Raw genomic sequence first — 24,852 nt, 5'->3', positions numbered from 1 at the left:
AGCTGAAACGCATATTCCTTTCACTGTAGCTGCAAGAAAACATCCGCCAGACCCCCCAGTCAACGCAGTGGTGCAGAACAAGACAGACTCCTCCATCACCCTCCAGTGGTCGCCCCCGGACAGCGATCGCCCCGTGCCCATCAAGAGCTACATCATCGAGAGGAGGAAGGTCGGCAACCAGACGTGGCAACGCTGCAACGCCACGGAGATAATCGTCTCCACCAAGACGACCCTCTGCAACTTCACGGAGGAGGCCAGCTACCAGTTCCGTATCTCTGCCGTCAATGACTTCGGCCAGAGCGCCTACTTGGAGGTGTCTGGAAGCTTCTATCTCGGTAAGGACTTATTAAAGTACCAGTGATTAACCAAAGTGCTACGGTCACACGTAAACAGCATTTATTGAGGTGTTTTCTCTTTCCTGGCACGTGAAGAGCCTTCTGCAGAGATGAAGAAAGGTCTAGTGGACAGCACTGCCTACTTCGGGGACGAGTACTCGCTCTCCGTGGAGTTGTCCACCGCCTGCTCCGGGTTCTGGTCCCTGAACGGTCGCATGCTGCGCAGCGGGGGTGAATACCTCATCACGAGGTCCAAGAACATTCACACGCTGACCATCCGCGAGGTCACCATGGAGATGAACGGAGTCGAGGTCAAATTTGTGGGAGGCGGCTCGGAGACCCGCTGCGTACTAAGTGTTAAGGGTAAGTGAGCCTCGTGGTAACTTTAACACATTTCTCATTACCACTCACCCATCCTCAGCACCATTTTCAATTAGAAGCACAGCTGTGATAGACTTAGAAGGGAACCACTAATGTAGTGTTGGCTGATTCAGTAAACTTCTGAATTGCCTATTACATAACACTTCTATTTTCAGCCCCCTCTGTCAGGTTCACCAGTAAGTCAGATCCCATGGAGGTCGTGACCTGCAGCGCTCAGGCCACCGCTCAGCTCACCGCCGAGGTGTCTGATTACGAGACAAAGGTGTGAGGGAAAACCCCCCAACCGCATTCTGTTTCACCGTACCGTGTTTAACAGTGTTTTCCTTATAACCCGAACGTCCTTGGTTTATGTCTCCCGTCTCTCCAGGTGGTCTGGATGAGAAATGGAAGGGAGGTGAAAGTAGGGAAAAAGTATGAGTATGTGATTTTGGAGCGCAAGAGGACCCTGCTGGTCCACAATGTCACAGAGGAGGACCTGGGTGTCTACGAGTGTGTTTTGGATGGCGACAGAATGTCCCTGCAACTTGCCCTTAAAGGTACAATCAGTGAACAAGGGTTAGGGTTAGACCAAATATGTCTACTCAATGTCTCTATGAGTTCCCACCAGTGTGAATGAATTGGAATGTGGAGCACAACTCCTTAAAACCTGCTAGATTATATTCTGGCTTGGGCCTGTCAATTTAAATCCTACAAATTACCGATGGCACATACCAGGGCCATGTGACGCAGTGCAACATGAGCTGCAGTGGTGCTGGAAAGCTGCTAGCAAATTCTAACAGGTGCTAGCAGGTGTTTCTGAACAATCACTCAAAGGAAAGCACGTTCTGTCATGGTGTAATCAACAGCGGTATGGATTCTGACTCGCAAAGACAGCTTCTTCCAAGGCGTAAACAAACATCTGTGTGGCTTTAACTTGACAAAACAATTTGGAAAGAGAGTGAAAGTACTTGAGAAACCTGAATTGCAACTGTCTCTAGTTTGATGTTAGATCAGACCTGCCCCAACATCTGCTTGAACTACTGATAAAAGCTTTGATGCAAAGAAAATGAATACGTCCCCAAATGCAAATCCTTACCTCATAAAGGATCATAACAATAAATTCAATCTCTTTGCTTCCAGACGAACCTGTGAAATTCATCAACAAGCCCAGAGGCACCATGGGCATGATGTCCACCCTCACAGGGGACCTGGACCTGAGCTGCGAGGTGTCTTCTGCAAGTGCCATGGTGGCGTGGAAGAAGGACCAGGTTGAGATCCATGAAGACCAAAGGACCAGCATGACTTCTAAAGGAACGCAGCGCCGGCTGATCATCAAGAGCGCAAAGAAAACAGATGGAGGACATTATTCCTGTGAGGTGGCCGGAGACAAAGTCACATTCCATGTCAAGATCAAAGGTGACCCGTGAGACTCAATGTTGATGCTTCGCATTGCCTTAAAATGTCAAACTGTTGAAGTAATGTTTAGTTTGCGAATTTGAGAACCGGTGCTTAACTTTATGTTAAAGCAACAACTTTTGTTATGATTATTTTATTAACAGAAACCCAAGCAGCCACTACAGTCTCTGCAGCAACTGAATCCACTACAGTCAGTTCATCAACTACAGTCACTACAGTCTTCTCAAACAAGGAGACCATCCAGAGCGAGGTGAAGGCCACTCTCTCCCAGAAGGCCACCCTCAGCTGTGAGGTGTCTGACGTGAAGACAGAGGTGAAATGGTACAAAGATGGGAAGCTGCTGACCTCAAGCAAGAACATCTCCTTTGAGGCCAAAGGCAAAACTCGCCTGCTGGTCATTGAAAAGGTGGAGAAGAAGGATGCTGGAGAGTACATCTGTGAAGCTGGAACTGAAAAGTTGGTGTACAAGTTACAGGTGTCAGGTAAGGGGTCATCATATCTTAATCTCCTGTTACTACTGTAGTTAATTGATCAAGCATGTATTTTTGGTTTGTTACCGGCGACAACATGGTATTTAGAATAGGTTAATAGAAAAAACCTCTATTGAAGATGTTTATTTCTATTGAAAAATCAGCTTTGCTCTGCCACTTTCTCTTACTCTCATGGTAGTTTAGTCTGTTTCCGACCTTCTTTCTAGTTGTAACATGTCTGCATAGTGCCATGTTGCACTCGATTTGCAGAACATATCTTTATATATCCATATTTGTATACTTTCTACTTAATTCGCTCTAATGTCCCCCATCCAGTTTTGGATCAAAGCTGTCATCATAATGTTCGCACACCTCTCTATTCAAACGTGTCCAGAGATCCAGACCAAGTCAGCCTTCTCCAGCAAGGAGTCCACCCAGAGGGAGGTGAAGGCCACTCTCTCCCAGAAGGCCACCCTCAGCTGTGAGGTGTCTGACGTGAAGACGGAGGTAAAATGGTACAAGGATGGAAAGCTGCTGACCTCCAGCAAGAACATCTCCTTTGAGGCCAAAGGCAAAACCCGCCTGCTGGTCATTGAAAAGGTGGAGAAGAAGGATGCTGGAGAGTACATCTGTGAAGCTGCAGGGGAGAAACTGGTCTTTAAGATCCATGTCTCAGGTATAACTAATCAACCCTTGTTTGTTTTTAATTGGACTTGTTTCTGAATGTATTGAGACATTCGCATTGTGCTCGCTTGTAGTTCCACTGTGGTTTGCGGCTTTTGACTGTTCTTCTCAACCCATCCATCCTCAGAGGCCCACTCAGTCTTCTCCAGCAAGGAGTCCACCCAGAGAGAGGTGAAGGCCACTCTGTCCCAGAAGGCCAACCTCAGCTGTGAGGTGTCTGATGTGAAGACGGAGGTGAAATGGTTCAAGGATGGAAAGCTGCTGAGCTCCAGCAAGGCAATTCACATGGAGTCCAAGGCCAAGAGTCGCCAGCTGGTGATAGACAGTGTGGAGAAGAAGGATGCTGGAGAGTACGTCTGTGAAGCTGGTACTGAGAAGCTGGTGTATAAGTTACAGGTGGCAGGTAAGGGATCATCATATATTGATCTTATGTTGCTTTAATGATACGTTTTTTTTTTGGTTTAAGGATCGGCATTGCCAAGGAATTTAGCTTGTGAGAATAGAATAATGACAAGCACCTTCAATTGGAGATGTTAATGGCAGAGGCAGATTTTCTTTGCAATATTCTGCCTCTGATAGGATTCTCGGTTTCTAATATCTACATGTCTGGTTCTTTCTAGGTTTAATATCTTCCAGAAGTGCCACTTTCTTTCTGTCCTTTTTAGAATACTATCATGTATTTGTGTATTTGTATACTTATCTGTGATGGATCCATCAGTTGAAGTTAGCAATATAAACAGTCATAATGTGCTAACACCTCTCTATTTAAACGTTTCAAGAGGACCAAACCAAGCAGGCTTTCTGCAACAAGGAGTCGATCCAGCGGGAGGTGAAGGCCACTCTGTCCCAGAAGGCCACCCTCAGCTGTGAGGTGTCTGACGTGAAGACGGAGGTAAAATGGTACAAGGATGGAAAGCCGCTGACCTCCAGCAAGAACATCTCCTTTGAGGCCAAAGGCAAAACTCGCCTGCTGGTCATTGAAAAGGTGGAGAAGAAGGATGCTGGAGAGTACATCTGTGAAGCTGCAGGGGAGAAGCTGGTCTTCAAGATCCTTGTCTCAGGTAGGACCTATCAACCCTTGTTTGGTTTTAGTTTGACCTGTTTCTGAATGTATTGAGACATTTGCATTGTGCTTGCTTATAGTTAAACTGTAGTTGCGGCTGTTGACTGTTCTTCTCAACCCATCCGTCCTCAGAGGCCCACTCAGCCTTCTCCAGCAAGGAGTCCACCCAGAGAGAGGTGAAGGCCACTCTGTCCCAGAAGGCCACCCTCAGCTGTGAGGTGTCTGATGTGAAGACCGAGGTGAAATGGTACAAGGATGGAAAGTTGCTGACCTCCAGCAAGACCCTTCACATGGAGTCCAAGGCCAAGAGTCGCCAGCTGGTGATAGACAGTGTGGAGAAGAAGGAGGCTGGAGAGTATGTCTGTGAAGCAGCAGGGGAGAAACTGGTCTTCAAGATCCATGTCTCAGGTAGAACTAATCATCCTTTGTTTGGTTTTAGTTTGACCTTTTTCTGAATATATTGAGACAGTGAAATTGTGCTGGCTAATGTTCCACTGAACTTTTTGGCTGTTGACTGCAGTGACATTGTGCTTGCTTGTAGTTCCACTGTAGTGTGTGGCTTTTGACTGTTCTTCTCAACCCATCCATCCTCAGAGGCCCAGTCAGCCTTCTCCAGCAAGGAGACCATCCAGAGAGAGGTTAAGGCCACTCTCTCCCAGAAGGCCACCCTCAGCTGTGAGGTGTCTGACGTGAAAGCTGAGGTAAAATGGTACAAGGATGGAAAGCTGCTGACCTCCAGCAAGAACATCTCCTTTGAGGTCAAAGGCAAAACTCGCCTGCTGGTCATTGAAAAGGTGGAGAAGAAGGATGCTGGAGATTATGTCTGTGAAGCTGGAACTGATAAGCTGGTGTATAAGCTACAGGTGGCAGGTAACCAAAACACTCTGAAACAGCCATTGTGTGATTTAATCCCTGATCCGTGAAGCTTAACGGATTTCTTTCCCTTCAAACTCTAGATGCCGCCGCAAAGTTCCAGAAGAGGTCGATCAAGGACACCTGTGTGGAAGCGCGCGAGAAGGTGGTGTTGACGGCTGAGCTGACCTCGGAGAGCGCCTCCGTCACTTGGTTCAGGGACGGGGTGCAACTCACTGAAGGCAGCAAGTATGAGATGAAGAAAGACGGCCTGTCTCGTACGCTGGTCGTGAAATCCACCGAGCCCAAAGACAGTGCGACATACTCCTGTCACTCCGCCGATGACAAAATTGAGTTCAAGGTACAGGTCAAAGGTGAGACACTCGAATTGTAGTGGAAGCAGTGGATGTGCTGAGAATTCACACACCAGCTGCGGCCCCAAGTGTATTACTGAATAAAATGTATTTATTGTAAATATTACCTATTTCATTGAATTTTACCAAATTTCATCCTTTTCTACTTATTGCACCGTGCACCGTATTGTTCATATTTTGAAATTTACAATATTGCTGACTTTGAACTGACATTCTCTGAATTATCCTTCCCATTCAGAATCGGTGTTGAAGTTTGTGACGCCCTTGAAGGCAGTCGCGGTGGAGCTGGGCGGCAAGCTGAGCCTGATGTGTGAGCTGAACCAAGCGGCCGGGGACGTTCTCTGGCGCCATGGCGGTAAGGAAATGAAGCCTGGCGGCCGGTGTGTCGTCAGCACAGACGGCGCCAAGCGGGTCCTGACCGTGACCTCCATGACCAAGGAAGACGAGGGAGAGTACAGCTGTGAATGTAAAAACGACAAGACCTCAGCTACGGTCACCTCAAAGGGTAACGGATTAAATAATTTAGCTGTCAACGTATCATTGAGCCAAAACATTTGTTGTTTACGTAATAAGTGACTCATTTGATTACACCTTTTCTTGTGTCTCCAGCACCCAGACTAGTGAGGCTCACCGCCAAACTAAACAACGTCGTAGCGGTGGAGGGAAAAGACGCCATCTTTAAATGCACCGTCACCCCAGCCGACGTAAACGTCAAATGGTTCCGCAACAACATACCCATCGCTGCCGGGCCAAAGTACAAGATTGAGCACGGGGGCACCTGCCACTCCCTCACCATCACCTCGGTCGTCCAGAACGACTCTGGAGAGATCAGTCTGGACGCAGAGGGCAAGGGCTGCAACGCCACTCTGCAAGTGCAACGTACGAACCGCCAAACACGATGCAGACGGGGGCGACATTTAGGTTGACTGACGGGATTTGACATCTTATTGTGTCTGAAACGTTGCTTTACCAGAGGTTCCTGTGACCATCAAGAAGAAGCTGGAGAACATGACCGTGGAGGAACAGAAGGAGGTGCGGATGGAGGTGGAGCTCAGCAGGCCTTCGGCGGAGGTCAGGTGGATGAAGAACGGCGTGGTGCTGCAGCCCGCGGGCAACATGGAGCTCCTGGTGGTTGGAGCCAAGCAGAGCCTGGTCTTTAAGAGCGTGGCGTATGCTGACCGCGGTCTCTACTCCTGTGAAACCCTCGATGACAAGACCCAGGCCAAGCTCACTGTTGAGAGTAAGACGGATAGCTCATTGCATGTCGCGCTGACTAGGGACCCACTGCCATCTATGACTGAGCACCAACACAGTACACACATGTGTTTCACTCTGACAGACTAGAGCTCTTTGAACTCACAATGTACTTCACAAGACCCAAGAGAACACCTTTTCGTTTACTAAACCAACACTTTGTCTTCTCTTCTCTCAGTGAGGAAGATTTCGATTGTGAAGGGACTGAAGGAAACCAGTGCTCCGGAGGCTGAGACGGTAACTCTGGAGGTGGAGCTCAACCAAGCTGACGTCGAGGCCTCCTGGACCAGAGACGGCCTCAAGATCAAGACAGGGCCCAGCTGTCGTACCACCGTGCTGGGGAAGAAGCATGCCCTCACGCTCTCCCAACTCAAGATGGACGATGCGGGAACAATCGCCTTCCAAGCCGAAGGGGTCCACACATCCGCCAAATTAATTGTCACAGGTTTGTTCGTAATTCAGCGCTGGGCAGTTGAACTGTTTTGTTGAAATATATCTTTTGGTCTTTCCGACCAATTACCTTTTATTACCATTGTCTTCACAGAACCCGCTGCCATGATCTCCAAACCCATCTTGGATATCCGTGCTCCTGAGAAAGATAAGGTTACCTTTGAGTGTGAACTCTCAAGAACCAACGCAGAAGTCAAGTGGTTTAAGGTAAGGAACGTACAGCTTTACAGATAACCCCTGCAACAGTTACTGTTAATGTTCAACTGTCAACATAACAGTAGAACTATGGTACAATAATAGACACTGAAACGTACAACCCTTTCCCAGGATGACACTGAACTAAAACCAGGGAAGAACCTGGGAATCTATTCCTCGGGCCGCAAGCGCACTCTGATAATCCAGAGATGTAGCACAGTAGACCAAGGCACTTACATCTGTCGCTCGGCAGACGACAACACATCAGCCAAACTCACCGTGCACGGTAATCCTTGTGTCCTTTGATCACATTGTTAGAGGCCTACCTCCTTTACTCAAAGACTATAAGTGCCCGATATGTACAGAGTACAAACGTGCTGATGATGTGTTCTTGTAGCCCGAGACATTAAGATCGTTAAGAAACTGGAGGACGTGGAGGTGACGGAGAAGGAGAGCGCCTCATTCGTGTGTGAGATCTCCCACGACGAGGTGGAGTGTCAGTGGCACAAGGGAAGCAGCAAGCTCAAAGTCGGGGACAACATCAAAATGAGACAAGAGGGTGAGTAGCTTTTCCAAGGTATAAATTTGCCTTTTACACCATGTGTCAACGAAAGGTGGGCTTTGGCTTCACCGAGATGCTCTTTTGGAGTGGGGCCTTATGCACTCAGCAGTGTCAGAACAGACACAACAAAGAATATATAGCCCCGCTACATGCATTCTGCTCGGGGTAGAACAAAATGATACTGTACATCTTTTTTTTTGGTCGCAATGCAAACAGGGCCGAAGAAATAATCTGCTTTTATTTTAATTTTACTACAGGTAAAATGTATGTCCTCCTGTTCAAATCGGTGACTCCAGAAGACGTTGGTGAGGTTAAATTTACAGCTGAGAAGGCCTCCTCAAGTGCAAAACTTAAAGTGAAAGGTAAGACTGGTACATTGTGTGTGGTGATGTATGTCCACAGTAACAACTTATAAGGTTGGCGATTCATTAAGAGGCAGGTTGCAAATGGATTGTCCCGAACAAAAAAAACAAACAAAAAAAACCCAAAAAAACATGGGTATTACTTTATCAGAACCTATTGACTGGTTTCAGTGGTCAAACTGTTCTTGGACATCTGACCTGTTATTCAGACAGGTGGCAAATCCAATTGGTTCTGAAGTTTTAACACTGGCCAATCATAGAAACCAGTTATTTCCTGCCTTTAAATACAAGATTGACCAGACCTTGATATCTCATTGAAACTTGATGGCACATACAACAATTCTCTGTAGGAGTTTTATTGTATTAAGTTTAATTGTTCTTCATATATTCCTCTTAGATTACAAAATATATAGTTTTGGTGTAGTGCTGTTAGGAGTTTGATTTTCATAGCTTATAAAAGGTTGATTTTGGAATAAGCTGATGTCGGTTGGAGCTTGTTGGGCATAAGTTTAGGTTGTGCTATGGCTGGTGCTATGGAGAAGACTCTGCTTCTTCCCAGTAAATAGAATCAGAGTTCGGGGTCATCCCCTAGAAGAGGGCAAGTGGTCAGGTTTCTCCTTCAACATGTGGTCCTATTTCAACTCTTCGCATGATGGAGGTGATAGAGACTTGGCCGGGGTCCATGTCCTCAATAGACACGCTCTATTCCTGTTGGTTGACGGAAGTGGGTTGCATGGTATTTGAAACCGATTCAGAAAAGGGTGTTCATTATATGTAATAGTGTGTGAACACTTAGGACATCTGTGAAACCTATAAGCTGAACTTCACGTATCAGTAAAAGCTCTGTTTAGCTTGTGATAATGCTTGGCTTGGATATGACGGCCTTGGGTCACAATTCTTTTTGTCGCTTTGGTGTATGGAACATCTTTGGCATCATGATGCAGTTTGCTTGTTTCAGATATGATAGACTTTGTTTGGTGCTCATGGCTCTTCAGGTCTTAGTCTTTAGAACCCCTGAAGGCTCACCTGTGCATTGCCTTAGATATTCAAAATCGATATTCTTTCATAATTTTGAAACTATGCTATCATAGTTAATATGGATGGTTAGTGAAGGAGTGTGACTGGTTATGGCAGTAGTCCTCCATGTTCCCTTTGGCAAACAATGCTATCATAGTTAATAGGGGTGGTTAGGGAAGGACTGTGACTGGTTATGGCAGTAGTCCTCCGTGTTCCCTTTTGTAAACGATGCTATCATAGTTAATACGGTTGGATAGTGTAGGACTGTGACTGGTTATGGCAGTAGTCCTCCGTGTTCCCTTTGGCCCTGAACGGTGGCTCCTAGCGGTGACGAGGTGGTGTTGCTATCGCTCCAGAGCTGCCCGTGAAGTTTGTGAAGAGGCTCCGAGATAAGATCGCCATGCACAAGCACCGCGGCCACCTGGAGTGCCAGGTGTCCCGCGCCAGCGCCCGGGTCAGCTGGTACAAGAACAAGACGGAGATCAAATCCGACCGCAAGTACGAGGTCAGGAGCGAAAACGTGTACCGGAAGCTCACCATCAACGACGTGTGCTCGGACGACGAGGACACGTACACCTGCGATGCCATCGACGACAAGACGTCCTGTAAGCTGCTGGTGGAAGGTAAACGGCTGGAAGACGTGGGCGACTATGCTATAGTAGCTATGCTATGGTAGCTATGCTGCGCACCTTGCCTCCTGTGTATTCATGCGGTCAGATAGTTCATGAATGAAACTTCCTGCCATCAAACTCCTAAGCAATGAGATGTCTGTCTGTCTGTCTGTCTGTCGGTTATTTTCTTGTGTATGTATCTGTCTGTCTGTCTGTCTGTCTGTCTGTCTGTCTGTCTGTTTGTCTGTGAATCTGACCCCCGCTGTATCTGTACATTCTTTGCTGCTGTGTAGTTCTCATAATTGATGTAAAGGCAAAGCAATCAAAGATTGCTTTGCCTTTGCAATAAAACCTTTATTGAATTGCAAAGCATGTTGTTGTTGTTTTTTATCAATGAGCTGTACAGAACCTTCACAGCTCGATCCTCTGTCTCTCCTCCTGGCCCTCACAGAGCAGGCCATCAGCATCGTTCGGGAGCTGAGCGCAGTAGAAGTGACCGAGCCATTCGCTGCCGTCTTCGAGGTGGAGATCAGCATGGAGCTGGTGAAGCCTCCCATCTGGATGCTGAACGGAGTGGCGTTGCAGGAGAGCAATGACGTTGAGATGGAGAAAGAAGGCACTTTGCATCGTCTCACCTTTAAGAAGACCAAAGCCTCCATGACTGGACCCGTGCAGTTCACTGCTGGCAAGAGCAAATCCCACGCCCAACTCACTGTCAAAGGTAAAACAAAGTGGAAGCTGTCACTTATGAATCATGATCAAGCGATTGTCAGTGTGCATAAGCTAGGGTTTAGTTGACTCAAACGTTGTTAATGTTCCTGTATAGAGCGCCCCCTGGAGGTGGCGGAGCCCATCAGCGAGGTGAAAGCGAAGGAAAAGGGCTCGGCTGTGCTGAGCTGCAAGTTCTCTGCCGTGCCCAAAGAGGTGAACTGGTTTAAAGGGGAAACGTTACTGGCCAAGTCTGACAAGTTCAGCATCAGGCTAGATGCTTCAAAGGCTCAGCTGACCATTCAGAACCTGACCTGCGAGGACAGCGGTGAATACTGCTGTCAGTCGGGACCTGCCAAGACCAAAGGCTCTCTCATCGTGGAAGGTATGAATCCAGTGATACAGTACAAATAAAATGAGATATTAAAGTGTAAGAAACCACCTGTTTCAGCTCGAAATCGAACACACAGATTTTTTAAAGAAACATGTTTTGGGCCAAGAGTTCTAGGAAGGAGGGGGATGTGTTATCCCCATGGTTACGACCCACACAACCTTTGTGATATATATTTTTATGCAAGCGCAGTCGTTGTATATTCCCTCACTCTCCACCTCAAGCTGGTGTATGGTGAGCGTTCTGGCGCAGATTGGCTGCCGTGCATCACCCAAGTGGGTGCTACACACTGGTGGTGGTTAGTGACGTCCCCCCCTTCACTGCAAAGTGTCTTTGAGTGTCTAGAAAAGTGCTATATAAATTCAATCCATTATTATTATTATTATTATTATTATTATATGAGCGCTATATTGAGCAATGCCGAATTTGTCATGCGCCTACACACTGGTGTTATAGTCCAAGTGTCAGAGAACCCTCACCCTTTTTCTCACATTGCCATTCAAATCAATCGCTGCCCAGACTAAGCTCCACACATCCACACTCTCCTCACAGTCTCTTCGTCTTGAGTTCAGTGTAGAACGTTCCAAAACTAGATTTGACACCTGTTTCCTCTAAATGAAGGTCTTATTTTAGTAACATTGACAACATGACATAGATTACCATGTTGAAGATCATATGAGACATATTACCATGTTTAAAAATAATAAAAAAAACATTTTTAGGTTCATTACCACTTTAAAAAACATTATTTGGGGCGCCCCGGTTGTTAACGGGGTAGAGCACGTACCATTAGAGCACAGTACTGATCGCAGCGACCCAGGTTTGATTCCTGTCCATGGTCCTTTGCTGCATGTCTTCCCCTCTATCTTCCATACCTTCCTGTCTATCTCACTCTATCATAAAGCATAACAACTTCAATTGTGAGTAGATGATAAAGACAACAACAATCGTCCCGTCTCTCTTGACACTTCAGCGCGAGACGTCCAGATCACCAAGCACCTGGCTGACACCGAGGTGGACGAGGACAGCGACGCCACCTTCACCTGCGAGGTGAACTACGCCGACGAGGAGCTGCAGTGGCTGCTGAACGACAAGCCGCTGTGCACGAACGAGGTCAACACCATCACCCACGAGGCGAAGGTGCACAAGCTCACCCTCAAGAACCTGGCCCCCCAGGACGGGGGAACCATCTGCGTCAAAGTCCGGAAGGTCACGGAATCCGCCACGCTGAAGGTCAAAGGTGAGAACCGCACGGTTGATCGTGGTTGAAGTTATTCAGGAACTGGGGAAGAAACATGTATCAGAGACTCTGTGCTTAAACCTGTACTAGCTATCTTCTCCTGTCATTAACCTTTGTCATGTTCCGATTTTTCATTGGTAGGGGGATAAAGGTGGACCAGAATAAAGTGTGATATAATATATAATATTTCATTTGTTACAGAAAAGTCCCCGAAACGAATTAACACGCGGATGGACACGTTTCATTCCTTAGAAACTAGTCTCTAGTTTCTAACAAATCATTTGATTCCGAAATGTTTTGAACGGAGTAAATAGCTGCAGTGAGGAAGTGAACTAGTGCAGATTTTACTTATCTTATCCTATCTATGTTTCTTGTATACGGGTTATGGGTGAACCGAGCAATAGTTAGTGCTTGGCACTTCTAATAACATCCTTACTGTACTGACAGCGATATATTGTTGTCTCTCTTCTTCTGACCAATGTACTTATTGTAAGTCGCTTTGGATAAAAGCGTATCAGAAAAAAATAAATATCAATATAAATAGAACACCAATACCTTACAGAGAAACGGGCCGTGTTCCTCAAGTCGCTGGATGACGTGGTCGGAGAGGAGAAGGGCATGATCACCCTGGCGTGTGAGGCCTGCAAACCCAGGGTGTCTCCCACGTGGAGGAAGGACGGCGCCGTGCTGAAGGCCGGCCCCAAGTACGAGCTCCTCCATACCGGCAAGGCCCTGGGCCTCATCATCAAGGACGTCACCAAGGAGGACGCAGGGGGGTACAGCTGCGACCTGGGAACGGAGGTGTCCAAGTCAAAGGTCACAGTGAGAGGTGAGTTGTGTTAATGGTGAGATGGTGGACATTTGTTTTACTAGTTGTAATTGTTGACAGTAGTTGTACCATTACTATATATACTTATTGTATGTTGTAAGTCCTTGCACTGAAAATTATTACTTAGTATAGCATCTTATCCTTGCTATATTTGTTGTATACGTGGAATTGGTTAAGCTAGCGTTTATTGCTTGGCATTTGTTTCTATGTAATTCCTGGCTGTACGGACAGCGGTATATTGTATCAAAGCGTCTGCTAAATGCCTAGAATGTAGATGTCAATTTGAATGTAATCTATATATCCCTATTCAAGTTCCGCTTTAGTACCCCCCTCTTTTTCTTTTTAGCTCCCCATCTTTTTCTGTCCGAACACTATCTTTACCTTGAGTGGCTGGCATTGAAATTTCCCTTGGGATAAATGCAGGCTCATCTTATTTCATGATGAACCCTATCCTCTGCTCTGCGTTCAGAAATAGCCATCGGTATCACCAAGTATCTGAAGTCGGCAGAGGTCACCGAGGGAGAGTCCTGCAGCTTCGAATGCATCCTGTCCCGGGAGACCCCAGACGCTTGCTCCTGGACCCTTAACGGAACCACAGTCACCGACGGAGGACGCTTCAGAGTTTCTAGTAAAGGACGCAAGTACATGATGACCGTCAGGGAGGTCGCCCTTGCTGATGCTGGAGAAGTGATCTTCAGCATTATAGAGCTGAGCTCTAAAACGACCTTAGCAGTCGAAGGTAAGGCCTGGAAACAAAAGAACACGATATGATTTTTACTACAGCCATGACATCATTAATTCCGATTAAACCTGCTATAACAATGTTATTATTATGTATTGCAGGTAAAGCTCAGTCCTTGTCCAAGGAGCTCCAGAATGTTAGCGTCAGTGCAGGGGAAGATGCTGTGTTCACCTGTGAGGTCACACAGGTTAAGGCCGTTGTGAACTGGGCCAAAGACGGGAAAGGCATCCGGAAGAGTCAGAAGTACGAACTCCTTCAAGAGGAGAAAGTCAGGAAGATGACCATCCATGGGGTTACTGCCCAGGACTCAGGGGAGTACAGCTGTGAGGTGGTTGGAGGAGCCACTACCAAGGCCCGGCTGGAGATAAAAGGTAACACTGAGGGATTCATCTGGTACAATAGTGGAACTCTGGTAATGACCCAAAGTGGAACAAACATTTAATCGACAAACACATAATTAAATCGTACTAAATACACTTTCTATTCTTGAAGACACACATGGAAAGCAACACAAAATAATTAGTGTTTTGTAGTATTGATCCATCTTTACGCTTTCATGAAATATTTCCATGAAACGTCTTTGCTCCAATCGTTCCACAGAACCAGTCCACACATTCACCAGAGCCCTGAAGGACTGTGCCGCTGAAGAGGAGGGCACCATCACCCTGCAGTGTGAGACCGAACAAAGTCCCACTAAGGTGACCTGGTACAAGGGCAGCACAGAGCTCAGGTCGGGAGCCCGCTATGATATGTCCCAGAAGCAGGGAGTCCTGACCCTCACCATCAGACAGCTGGAGGAGACAGACAGTGAGACCTACACCTGTGACGTGGTAACTGCCAAGAGCACGTCAAAGGTCTCCGTCAAAGGTAGGAACGAGAGCATGATCTCTGTTTTGATTTCTACTGTAGGTTTCGGCGATCTCGTTGGGTGACATGAGCATTTATTCATTACCTGAGACCTTGCCCACAACCTGGCTGCATTTACTACTTTGGCATTCTTCTTTTGCATTTGCTTGACATTGTGATGTTGATACAGAGTATGTAGTTTGTGATTGTGTTGAGTTCATTTATTCTGCTCGAACAGTGAGGGAAGCTGATTGTGGTCTTGTCTGCTATTGATCTGCTATTTAAGTGTCATTGCAGCTGTATCTTGTGTTAATGTTAACTCATACTGTTTTGGAAGGTTTTGCATTGTTGTGTATTTATATGGTTATGGTTGGGCATCCCTTTTCCTCCAATATGTCCTTTTGTTTGCACGGTAGAAGATTTTGAAGAAGTACTGCATTGTACACCACTGTGTGGATGTCCGAAAGACCTCATGTTTCATGTTGTAAAGTCTTGGAGGCATTGATTGCTTCCTGACCAAAGAATGTTGGTGATATATCATGTTTTTTGAGAAAGACTGCATCTTGTGAAATCACTTTCATCATCCATTCCTCATGATCATCTTGTCCCGTTCATCAAAGCACATCATGACCGCCTTCCTGTTCCAGTGAATGGATAGTTAACGTCTTTATTTACCCCCAGCCCTGCCTGCCATTTTTAAAGAGCAGCTGAAGAACCAGCGTGCGAAAGAAGGGGAGAGTGTTACCCTGGGATGTGACTTATCAAAGCCTGGGGCTGGGGTTCTGTGGAAGAAAGGTTCTGAAATTCTCCAGGCTGGAATAAAGTATGAGATGAGGCAGAAAAACACCTCCTGTGAGCTGAAAATGACCCAGTTGAAGGAGGAAGACAGTGGAGAATATTTCTGTGTGTGTGGAAACCAAACTACATCTGCAACTCTCAGAGTCGAGGGTATGGATTTTTGTCAAAACTATACTGCTATGATTATTAATTTCTGATAGGTTTATTTGTTTGTATTTCATTCAAAACTATACATTTTGGACATAAATTCCAATAAGAGAATGAATAATGTCCTCCTTCAGAGGATTTATATGAAGGTAAATATTATGTCCATTACATTTACTCAACAAAATGTTACACCTCTTATTGTAAACATTGATTATGCAGCATTACCAGCGGTCTTCACCAAGAAGTTGGAAAGCCAAGAGGCTGAAGAGGAAAGCAGTGTTACTCTACACTGTCAGCTCTCTAAAGCTGGGGTTCCTGTGGAATGGAGGAAGGGAACGAGGGTCCTCACGTCTGGAGAAAAGTACCAGATGAAGCAGAAGGCCTCAGTGAATGAACTGCTGATCAGCAACGTGGCTCCAGAAGACAGTGGAGACTACAGCTGTGTGTGTGGAGAGCAGAAGACCTCCGCTAGCCTCAACATCAAGGGTAGGAGGAGGGCTTCAAGGGTACAACAGTGGAGATGCAGATGAAGATTTGCTCTTTTAGTTTTGATTGGAGCCAAAGTTTAATTCCACAATTTGGAATCATCAAGATTGTTTGTCACATTGACAAAAAGCCAAGATTAGGAATTTAATTCTTCCAGAAACAAAAATTTGTCTTCAGAGAATTTGCAGAGTTTTATATTTATTTAAATTCCAAGTTCTTTCTTTCTTTAATGCTTCAACTGTTGTCAGCTGGTAGAGTTTAATTTGTATTTGAGTTGAGAGGTTTGAGAAGCAATTTTGTTTTTAGAATTTTGTCCATTTTTAATGATGTTAGATTTACTAACAGTTACGAAATAACCAATGATTCCTCAGCCAAACCAGCAGTCTTCACCCAGAAGTTGGAAAGCCAAGAGGCTGAAGAGGAAAGCAGTGTTACTTTACACTGTCAGCTCTCTAAAGCTGGTGTTCCTGTGGAATGGAGGAAGGGAACGAAGGTCCTCACGTCTGGAGAAAAGTACCAGATGAAGCAGAAGGCCTCAGTGAATGAACTGCTGATCAGCAACGTGGCTCCAGAAGACAGTGGAGACTACAGCTGTGTGTGTGGAGAGCAGAAGACCTCTGCTAGCCTCAACATCAAGGGTAGGAGGAGGGCTTCAAGGGTACAACAGTGGAGATGCAGATGAAGATTTGCTCTTTTAGTTTTGATTGGAGCCAAAGTTTAATTCCATAATTTGGAATCATCAAGATTGTTTGTCACATTGACAAAAAGCCAAGATTAGGAATTTAATTCTTCCAGAAACAAAAATTTGTCTTCAGAGAATTTGCAGAGTTTTATATTTATTTAAATTCCAAGTTCTTTCTTTCTTTAATGCTTCAACTGTTGTCAGCTGGTAGAGTTTAATTTGTATTTGAGTTGAGAGGTTTGAGAAGCAATTTTGTTTTTAGAATTTTGTCCATTTTTAATGATGTTAGATTTACTAACAGTTACGAAATAACCAATGATTCCTCAGCCAAACCAGCAGTCTTCACCCAGAAGTTGGAAAGCCAAGAGGCTGAAGAGGAAAGCAGCGTTACTCTGCACTGTGAGCTCTCTAAAGCTGGGGTTCCTGTGGAATGGAGGAAGGGGGCAAAGGTCCTCACGTCTGGAGAAAAGTACCAGATGAAGCAGAAGGCCTCAGTGAATGTACTGCTGATCAGCAACGTGGCTCCAGAAGACAGTGGAGACTACAGCTGTGTGTCTGGAGAGCAGAAGACCTCCGCTAGCCTCAACATCAAGGGTAGGAGGATGGCTTCAAGGGTACTTCAGTGGAGATGCAGATGAAGATTTGCTCTTTTAGTTTTGATTGGAGCCAAAGTTGAATTCCACAATTTGGGATCATCAAGATTGTTTGTCACATTGACAAAAAGCCATCATTAGAAACGTAAATCTTCCAGAGACAACAATTTGTCTTCAGAGAACTTTCAGAGCTTTATATTTATTTGAATTCCTAGTTATTTCTTTCTTTAATGCTTCAACTGTCGTCAGCTGGTAGAGTTTAATTTGTGTTTGATTTGAGAGGTTTGAGAAGCAATTTTGTTTTTAGAAGTTTGTCCATTTTTAATGATGTTAGATTTACTAACAGTTACTAAATAACCAATGATTCCTCAGCCAAACCAGCAGTCTTCACCCAGAAGTTGGAAAGCCAAGAGGCTGAAGAGGAAAGCCGTGTTACTCTGCACTGTGAGCTCTCTAAAGCTGGGGTTCCTGTGGAATGGAGGAAGGGGGCAAAGGTCCTCACGTCTGGAGAAAAGTACCAGATGAAGCAGAAGGCCTCAGTGAATGAACTGCTGATCAGCAACGTGGCTCCAGAAGACAGTGGAGACTACAGCTGTGTGTGTGGAGAGCAGAAGACCTCCGCTAGCATCAACATCAAGGGTAGGAGGATGGCTTCAAGGGTTCTTCAGTGGAGATGGTCTTTGTAATGGATGCTATTTTAAAAGACAGCAAAGTGATCTTTTATACATTTGTGAGGGGTTATGATTTGATGTTCAAGTATAAGAAGTGCTAGCTACCTCTGTCACATCTTAACTGGATTCTGGTCTACGATTGTGCAATTTATTTTGTTTTGTTCACCTGGTGTGTCCTCTGTTACTGACTGCTGCGATTTAAAACGTTTATGTTCTTTCTGATGGCAAAGCATGACAAGTTCACAGATGTATCAATGTGTGATGTGTTTCCATGTTGGACCTCTGTACAATAAGCACGTTGAATGCGGTTACATTTACTAACAGTGACTAAACAACCATTGATTCTGCAGCCAAACCAGCGGTGTTTACCCAGAAGCTGGAAAGCCAAGAGGCTGAAGAGGAAAGCAGCGTTACTCTACACTGTCAGCTCTCTAAAGCTGGGGTTCCTGTGGAATGGAGGAAGGGGGCAAAGGTCCTCACGTCTGGAGAAAAGTACCAGATGAAGCAGAAGGCCTCAGTGAATGTACTGCTGATCAGCAACGTGGCTCCAGAAGACAGTGGAGACTACAGCTGTGTGTGTGGAGAGCAGAAGACCTCCGCTAGCCTCAACATCAAGGGTAGGAGGAGGGCTTCAAGGGTTCTTCAGTGGAGATGCAGTTTATAATTCATTAATTTGGTTTTGGATCGAAAGAATTGTTTTATTTTTTACAAATTTCTGATATTCTCTAGATTGTCCTGTTTCAAATCATATCCGGACGACAATCTGTGCCATGATGTCTGTTTGTACTGTGTTCATGTATTTTATTTTATTTGTTTTATATATGTATTTTATTTGATATTGTAATACCATCACTAGCTCATACATTTAAACTGTTTCATGTCATTTGAATTTCCAATGTGTGCTTCAAATGTATTCTTAATTATGCTTTTCATGACCACATTTCATTCTCGATGTTTATCTCCACTGTACTGGTTTGTGTTTTGCATGATTCATTGTTTTATATACTTTTGGATCAGTTTCTGATTCAATCTACACGTCCTATTAAGGTATATACCAGCTTGTGATGGAAAAATAGATCTGTATTTTACATTGTTTATACATTTCTAACCAACACCTGCCTCATCATCCTCAGCCAAACCAGTTGTCTTCACCAAGAAGTTGCAAAGCCAAGAGGTTGAAGAGGAAAGCAGTGTTACTCTGCACTGTGAGCTCTCTAAAGCTGGGGCTCCTGTGGAATGGAGGAAGGGAACAAAGATCCTCACGTCTGGAGAAAAGTACCAGATGAAGCAGAAGGCCTCAGTGAATGAACTGCTGATCAGCAACGTGGCTCCAGAAGACAGTGGAGACTACAGCTGTGTGTGTGGAGAGCAGAAGACCTCCGCTAGCATCAACATCAAGGGTAGGAAAAAACTTTTTTTGCATAATGTGTTTCTGATCAGGAGAATTTCAATCTCTTGCTAGATTAATATTTTTTTATGTTTTGCTCTAATTATTTTAGTATTTCTTTTTAAAGCATTTAAAACAACTCATTTAAAGCATCCTTTTCTTTCATTTGTTCCATTGTCTAAATGTGTTTTTGGTTAATCGTGTGTGTCTTTGTGTTTGCGTGCATGTCTGTGCGTGTGTACCTTTTGGGTACTGCTTTTGTTAAAAAGCGCAATGTGTGTACATAGCCAAAAATCTGTGGTTATACACAGATAGATGAAAGATGTGTTAGATAATAATCTAACATTTTGAATTCAATCAACCACAGCTGCAAAGCCCTTATCACAACTCTCAGTGGCATCTGCTATGAAAGCAAAGGCCAAGATTGAGGCTTCCCAACAAAGACAAGAAGGTATCAAGTGGTAGACGCCGTGGTTTGTTTTACAGCGATACCACAGGCTTTCTTCTACCTGTTGATACAGGGCTTCAATGTTGTTCCTTTTTTTTCTGCTGCAAAAGGATCATCTGGCACAGTTAAAACTGAAGTCCTCTCTAGCATGGCGGTAGCTTTTCATTCGCAATGTTACGTTGGGCATTTTAGTGCCTCTGCCATGGCCATGTAGTGCTTCTGTCTGAGTGATTCCCGTATGCTGAAATAGTCTATGAAAATTGAAGGTTATTAAGGTCATTCTATGATGCGGTGCTTATGTCTTGAATCACTGTTTGCTTTCGTTTGGCTTGACGTTTTTTTCCCCCATATGGTCGACATGCATCATTTGGTGTCTCAATTGGCTTGCCGCTGAACATACTTTTGGGAGGGCTGTCTTGGCAATAGTGTTTAAACGGTGTTCATGTTGCTTCAGTTGTGGTGTGAAGGCTGGGGTGTTTGGGGTTTACATGATGGTTAAGGGCTGTGACCTCAGTCATGCATTTTTCGCCTGCTTTATTTTTTGGCACCTTTTGTTCTCATTTTAAATCCTTCAAATTCTTTTCAGCAAAACTTTACAGCTGACTTGTAATGGTATAGAGTTTTTCAAGCTCCTGAATTGTGCATATTAAATTAAAATATTAAATTAATAAACACTAAGCCTTTGACTCCTGTAGCAGTCCACAAGCAGACACTTCATGTGACCAAGGTGGAAGGAGAAGGAGGTATGAACTCAGGCTGGACCTCATCCATGAAAGGATCCTTCATTTGTTTTTTCTCTCCCATTCTCTGACATCATATTTGTATTGCAGCTATTGGGTCTGCTGCTACCTCATTAGTCTCCAAAGAACAGTTCAAGCGGCAGGAAGTAAACGAGACAGTCCAAGGTATAGAGTTGAGACATTAACCATGCAACCTGGTGTTCATATAGAAATGGCGTCTGCATTCGCTTGCTCTCTCAACAAGACTGCTGCAATGATACATGAGTACCGTATTAGGAGTTCTGATCTTCCATTTAATTCTACAGTTGTTCAACTTTCAACTACTGAAGAGATCTTTACCTTGGAGTCCCAGAGGCTCCATATAGTAGAGTCCATCTCTGAAAGTGTTGGTAAGCTACGACAATGTGTGGTTCTCGTTGGCTGCTCTCTGCTGGCTCAAGGCTTTGGGTATTTATATGTGTTTTCAATATGAATTTATAGCTCACAATAACTCAACCAAAGACTATTGAGCAGATGCTTACTGATTCATTATTTCAATGTTGATGTAATCTGCTGGTGTGTACTTGCTTTGTCTTTATTGTCCTGAGCTGTCTTTAGTGTCCTGAGATATCTTTAGTGTCCTTTGCTGTCTTTAGTGTCCTTAACTATCCTTGGCATTACTTGTGGTATTTTTAACTCTTATGGTGTGCTAGTAAGGTGTACTTCTTTGTCTGTTATAGTTTGATGAGAACATTTTTGCTCATGTTGTTGGCTTTCTGCTGTACACGCTTTGCCCTGTTTTGTCACACTTGCTGTCTGGTCCTGATTGTATTTTCGGTGTTTGTGACATTCGTTTCCATGTAATGTTGAAAGATGTGACGTTAGGGAGCACAACCACTGTGAAGACTTACTCTGAAACACAAACGACAGATGGATCATCTGGGGCTGGAGGTATGGAGACCCTGGAGTGGTTTTAATATTCATTTGAGCTTCTTTGTTCCACAAATGTTTTACCTTTCTCTGTTTAACGATACGGTTAACACTGTGCTCCAACACAGCTGTGAAGGTTTCTGCTGTGGTTTCCAACAATCAGAACTCCAGGACTCAGGGCAGCAGAGGGGCAGCAGAAGGTATACTGAGATGCCGTTTGTCCACTGGCTTCTTGCATTCGTCCTACTTGTGGTCACTGTGAGCTTGTTTCCATGCACTGGTGTATTCATCTGCCTCAGCTGTCCTTGTCGTCTCATACAGCAGTTATGTGTGAACGGTGTTACATATTTGGGTGCAGCTTGTTGGCTATGTGTTTTACAAATCTTGGCCTTTTCATACATGATATTTTAGGAGGTCCATAAACTAGAATCCAAATCTGAAAGAGTTTGTACGTAGTTACAGCTGTAAACTCTGTCTGCGTTTTTCTGGTTGTATGCTTTCTGTAGGTTCAAGCCTTTTGGTATTCATCAGTGTTAAACAACTCAAACAAAGACTATTGAGCAGATGCTAACTGATTCATTATTTTAAAATGTTGACATGATCTGCTGGTGTGTATTTGCCTTAGTGTCCTTGGCTGTCTTTAGTGTCCTTAGCCATCTTTGGTGTCCTGAGCCGTCTTTAGTGTCTTCAGCTGTCTTTAGTGTCCTTGGCTGTCCTTAGTGTCCTTGGCTGTCCTTAGTGTCCTTGGCAGTACTTGGTATTTGTATGTGGTATGGTGTGCTAGTAAGGTATATATCTTCTTTGTCTGTTATAGTTTGATGAGAAAAGCTTTGCTCATTTGGTAGCTTTCTGCTGCACACGCTTTGGTCTTGTTTTGTGACACTAGTTATGTGGTCCTGAATGTATTTTTGGTGTGAGTGACATTCATTTCCATGTAATTTTGAAAAATGTAACATTAGGGAGCACAACCACTGTGAAGACTTACACTGAAACAAAAACGACAGATGGATCATCTGGGGCTGGAGGTATGGAGACACTAGAGCGGTTTTAACATTCATTTTGAGCTTATTTGTTCCACAAATGTTTTACCTTCCTCTACTTAACGATACGGTTAACACTGTGTTCCAACACAGCTGTGAAGGCTTCTGCTGTAGTTTCCACCAATCAGGACTCCAGGACTCAGGGCAGCAGAGGGGCAGCAGAAGGTATACTGAGATGTCATGTGTCCTTCGTACTTTATGTCTCTGTGAGCCTATATTGTTTCTGTGCTATTCAGTGTTGGTGTATTCGTCTGCTTCATCGTCCTTGTTGTCTGGTACAGCATGTAGGGTTAGGGTTTCAAGCTTCATGAAATTGTGTGGTTTGAATAATCAAGCAGTTGAAATGATTCAATATTTTGTGTTTCCATCTGGTTTATTTGCTTGTGTTGTCCTTTGCTTGAATTCGATGCTCAACATTGTGTCTTCTGATTGGTCTGGCCTAACTTGTGGTTTTTGATTTGAAGTTCCACTGTGTTATAGTTAGATAAGAAAGTCTCTGCTCTTGTAGGAGGCTATCGGCTGTCCACACTTTGGTCTTGTCTGTGACACTTGTCATGTGGTCCTGACATTTCTGTATGTGACGTTTGTTTTCTTGTAATGTTGAAAGCTGTGATGGTAGCGAGCACAGCCCCTGTGAAGAATAACGATGAGGCAAAAACCAGAGATGTATCTGCTGGAGATGGAGGTATAGAGAGACTCAAGTGTTTCTATATAGTTTAGCTTTTATTTTTGTTCCATGTTCTACCTCCCGCTCCTGAAAGTCATTAAGGTTAACCCTGCCTTCCACCACAGCTGTGAAGGCTTCTGCCTTAGTGTCCACCTGTCCAGACTCCAGAACCCAGAGCAGCAGAGGGGCTGAGGAAGGTATACTAAGAAATGGTTTGTCCGTTGGCTTATTGATTCAGTCCTACTTGTTGTCAATGTGAGCTTCTATTGTTTCTGTACTGTTGAGTGTTGTCCTCCACGTTGGTTTGAGCTGGACAGTGTTTTATATGTCAGGCAATGCATTTAAATACATGTTATTTTTTCAAGAAAAGGGTGGAGTTCTGTGGTCCAAGGTTTTGTTCATTATGTTGTCAAATGTTTTACGTATTTGCATTGATTGAGCGTTGCTTTGATACCATATCATTGGCCATAATTGTTTTTTGTCGTAGGGGAAGGCAGCTTTTAATTTTGTCCACTATGTTTTCCACGTCCCTTATACAGTCCGTCAACTTCCTTTAAAATACTTTATGTCTCTGTGAGCCTCTCTAGTTTCTGTGCTATTCAGCGTTGGTGTATTCGTCTGCTTTATCGTCCTTGTCGTCTGGTACAGCATGTTTATGGTTAGGGTTAGGATTTATGAGCTCATAAAATTGTGAGGTTTGAATAATCTAGTAGTAGAAATCATTCAATATTATGTGTTTCCATACGGTGAAATCTATTTGCTTGTGTTGTCCTTTGCTTGAATTCTATGCCCAACATTGTCTTCTGAGTGGTCTGGCCGTACTTGTGGTTTTGGATTTGAAGTTCCGCCATGTTATACTTTGATAAGAAAGTCCCTGCTCATTTTGGTGGCTATCAGCTGTCCACGCTTTGGTCTTGTTTGTGACACTTGTCATGTGGTCCTGACGGTTCTGTGTGTGACATTTGTTTTCCATTATTGCTGAAAGATGTGACGGTAGCGAGCACAGCCCCTGTGAGGACTAACACTGAATCAGAAACCAGAGATGAATCTACTGGAGATGGAGGTATGGAGAGACTACAGTGTTTCTAAATAGCTCAGCTTTCATTTGTTCCATGTTTTACCTCAGGCTTCTATAAGTCATTAAGGTTAACCCTGCGTCCCAACACAGCTGTAAAGGCTTCTGCCTTAGTGTCCACCGGTCCAGACCCCTGGACCCAAGGCAGCAGAGGGGCAGCAGAAGGTATACTGAGAGGCTGTTTGTCCGTTGGCTGCTTGGTTCAGTCAGACTTGTTGTCACTGTGAGCTTCTATTGTTTCTGTACTGGCGAGCGTTGTCCTCCACGTTGGTTTGAGCTGGACAGTGTTTTTTATGTCAGGCAATGCATTTAAATACTTGTTTTTTGCAAGAAAAGGGTGTAGTTCTGTGGTGTAAGGTTTTGTTCGTTGTGAGGTCAAATGTTTTACGTATTTGCTTTGTTATTGCCCAGAGCGTTGCTTTAATACCATGTCATTGGACCGAATTGT

The 24,852-nt window shown here is 44.6% G+C and overlaps 1 protein-coding gene across 1 annotated transcript in view; it reads left to right on the top strand.

Moving 5' to 3' along the window:
• Window positions 1–24,852, top strand: part of obscnb (obscurin, cytoskeletal calmodulin and titin-interacting RhoGEF b) — a gene marked incomplete at both ends in the record, with an annotated part of 61,942 nt that overhangs the window by 5,471 nt on the left and 31,619 nt on the right. The window contains 47 exons of the mRNA XM_079751687.1: window positions 30–335; window positions 432–698; window positions 872–978; window positions 1,084–1,252; window positions 1,836–2,111; window positions 2,255–2,593; window positions 2,976–3,257; window positions 3,393–3,668; window positions 4,045–4,326; window positions 4,461–4,736; window positions 4,923–5,198; window positions 5,285–5,554; window positions 5,793–6,059; window positions 6,164–6,433; window positions 6,528–6,794; window positions 6,987–7,253; window positions 7,353–7,465; window positions 7,586–7,739; window positions 7,851–8,012; window positions 8,273–8,377; window positions 9,751–10,017; window positions 10,457–10,726; window positions 10,832–11,098; window positions 12,078–12,344; window positions 12,907–13,173; window positions 13,643–13,912; window positions 14,017–14,286; window positions 14,516–14,782; window positions 15,443–15,709; window positions 15,926–16,192; window positions 16,564–16,830; window positions 17,202–17,468; window positions 17,840–18,106; window positions 18,489–18,755; window positions 19,272–19,538; window positions 19,893–19,976; window positions 20,669–20,716; window positions 20,804–20,878; window positions 21,019–21,102; window positions 21,566–21,643; window positions 21,751–21,822; window positions 22,582–22,647; window positions 22,756–22,827; window positions 23,270–23,347; window positions 23,455–23,526; window positions 24,315–24,392; window positions 24,498–24,569. Of these exons, the coding sequence (XP_079607813.1) occupies window positions 30–335; window positions 432–698; window positions 872–978; window positions 1,084–1,252; window positions 1,836–2,111; window positions 2,255–2,593; window positions 2,976–3,257; window positions 3,393–3,668; window positions 4,045–4,326; window positions 4,461–4,736; window positions 4,923–5,198; window positions 5,285–5,554; window positions 5,793–6,059; window positions 6,164–6,433; window positions 6,528–6,794; window positions 6,987–7,253; window positions 7,353–7,465; window positions 7,586–7,739; window positions 7,851–8,012; window positions 8,273–8,377; window positions 9,751–10,017; window positions 10,457–10,726; window positions 10,832–11,098; window positions 12,078–12,344; window positions 12,907–13,173; window positions 13,643–13,912; window positions 14,017–14,286; window positions 14,516–14,782; window positions 15,443–15,709; window positions 15,926–16,192; window positions 16,564–16,830; window positions 17,202–17,468; window positions 17,840–18,106; window positions 18,489–18,755; window positions 19,272–19,538; window positions 19,893–19,976; window positions 20,669–20,716; window positions 20,804–20,878; window positions 21,019–21,102; window positions 21,566–21,643; window positions 21,751–21,822; window positions 22,582–22,647; window positions 22,756–22,827; window positions 23,270–23,347; window positions 23,455–23,526; window positions 24,315–24,392; window positions 24,498–24,569 (9,624 nt within the window). The remainder of the gene's footprint in view (window positions 1–29; window positions 336–431; window positions 699–871; window positions 979–1,083; window positions 1,253–1,835; window positions 2,112–2,254; window positions 2,594–2,975; window positions 3,258–3,392; window positions 3,669–4,044; window positions 4,327–4,460; window positions 4,737–4,922; window positions 5,199–5,284; window positions 5,555–5,792; window positions 6,060–6,163; window positions 6,434–6,527; window positions 6,795–6,986; window positions 7,254–7,352; window positions 7,466–7,585; window positions 7,740–7,850; window positions 8,013–8,272; window positions 8,378–9,750; window positions 10,018–10,456; window positions 10,727–10,831; window positions 11,099–12,077; window positions 12,345–12,906; window positions 13,174–13,642; window positions 13,913–14,016; window positions 14,287–14,515; window positions 14,783–15,442; window positions 15,710–15,925; window positions 16,193–16,563; window positions 16,831–17,201; window positions 17,469–17,839; window positions 18,107–18,488; window positions 18,756–19,271; window positions 19,539–19,892; window positions 19,977–20,668; window positions 20,717–20,803; window positions 20,879–21,018; window positions 21,103–21,565; window positions 21,644–21,750; window positions 21,823–22,581; window positions 22,648–22,755; window positions 22,828–23,269; window positions 23,348–23,454; window positions 23,527–24,314; window positions 24,393–24,497; window positions 24,570–24,852) is intronic.

The sequence above is a fragment of the Pollachius pollachius genome, assembly GCF_949987615.1.
Source record: "Pollachius pollachius genome assembly, chromosome: 14".
In the NCBI taxonomy this organism is placed as follows: domain Eukaryota; kingdom Metazoa; phylum Chordata; class Actinopteri; order Gadiformes; family Gadidae; genus Pollachius; species Pollachius pollachius.
This window is presented reverse-complemented; position numbering and strand designations above follow the sequence as displayed.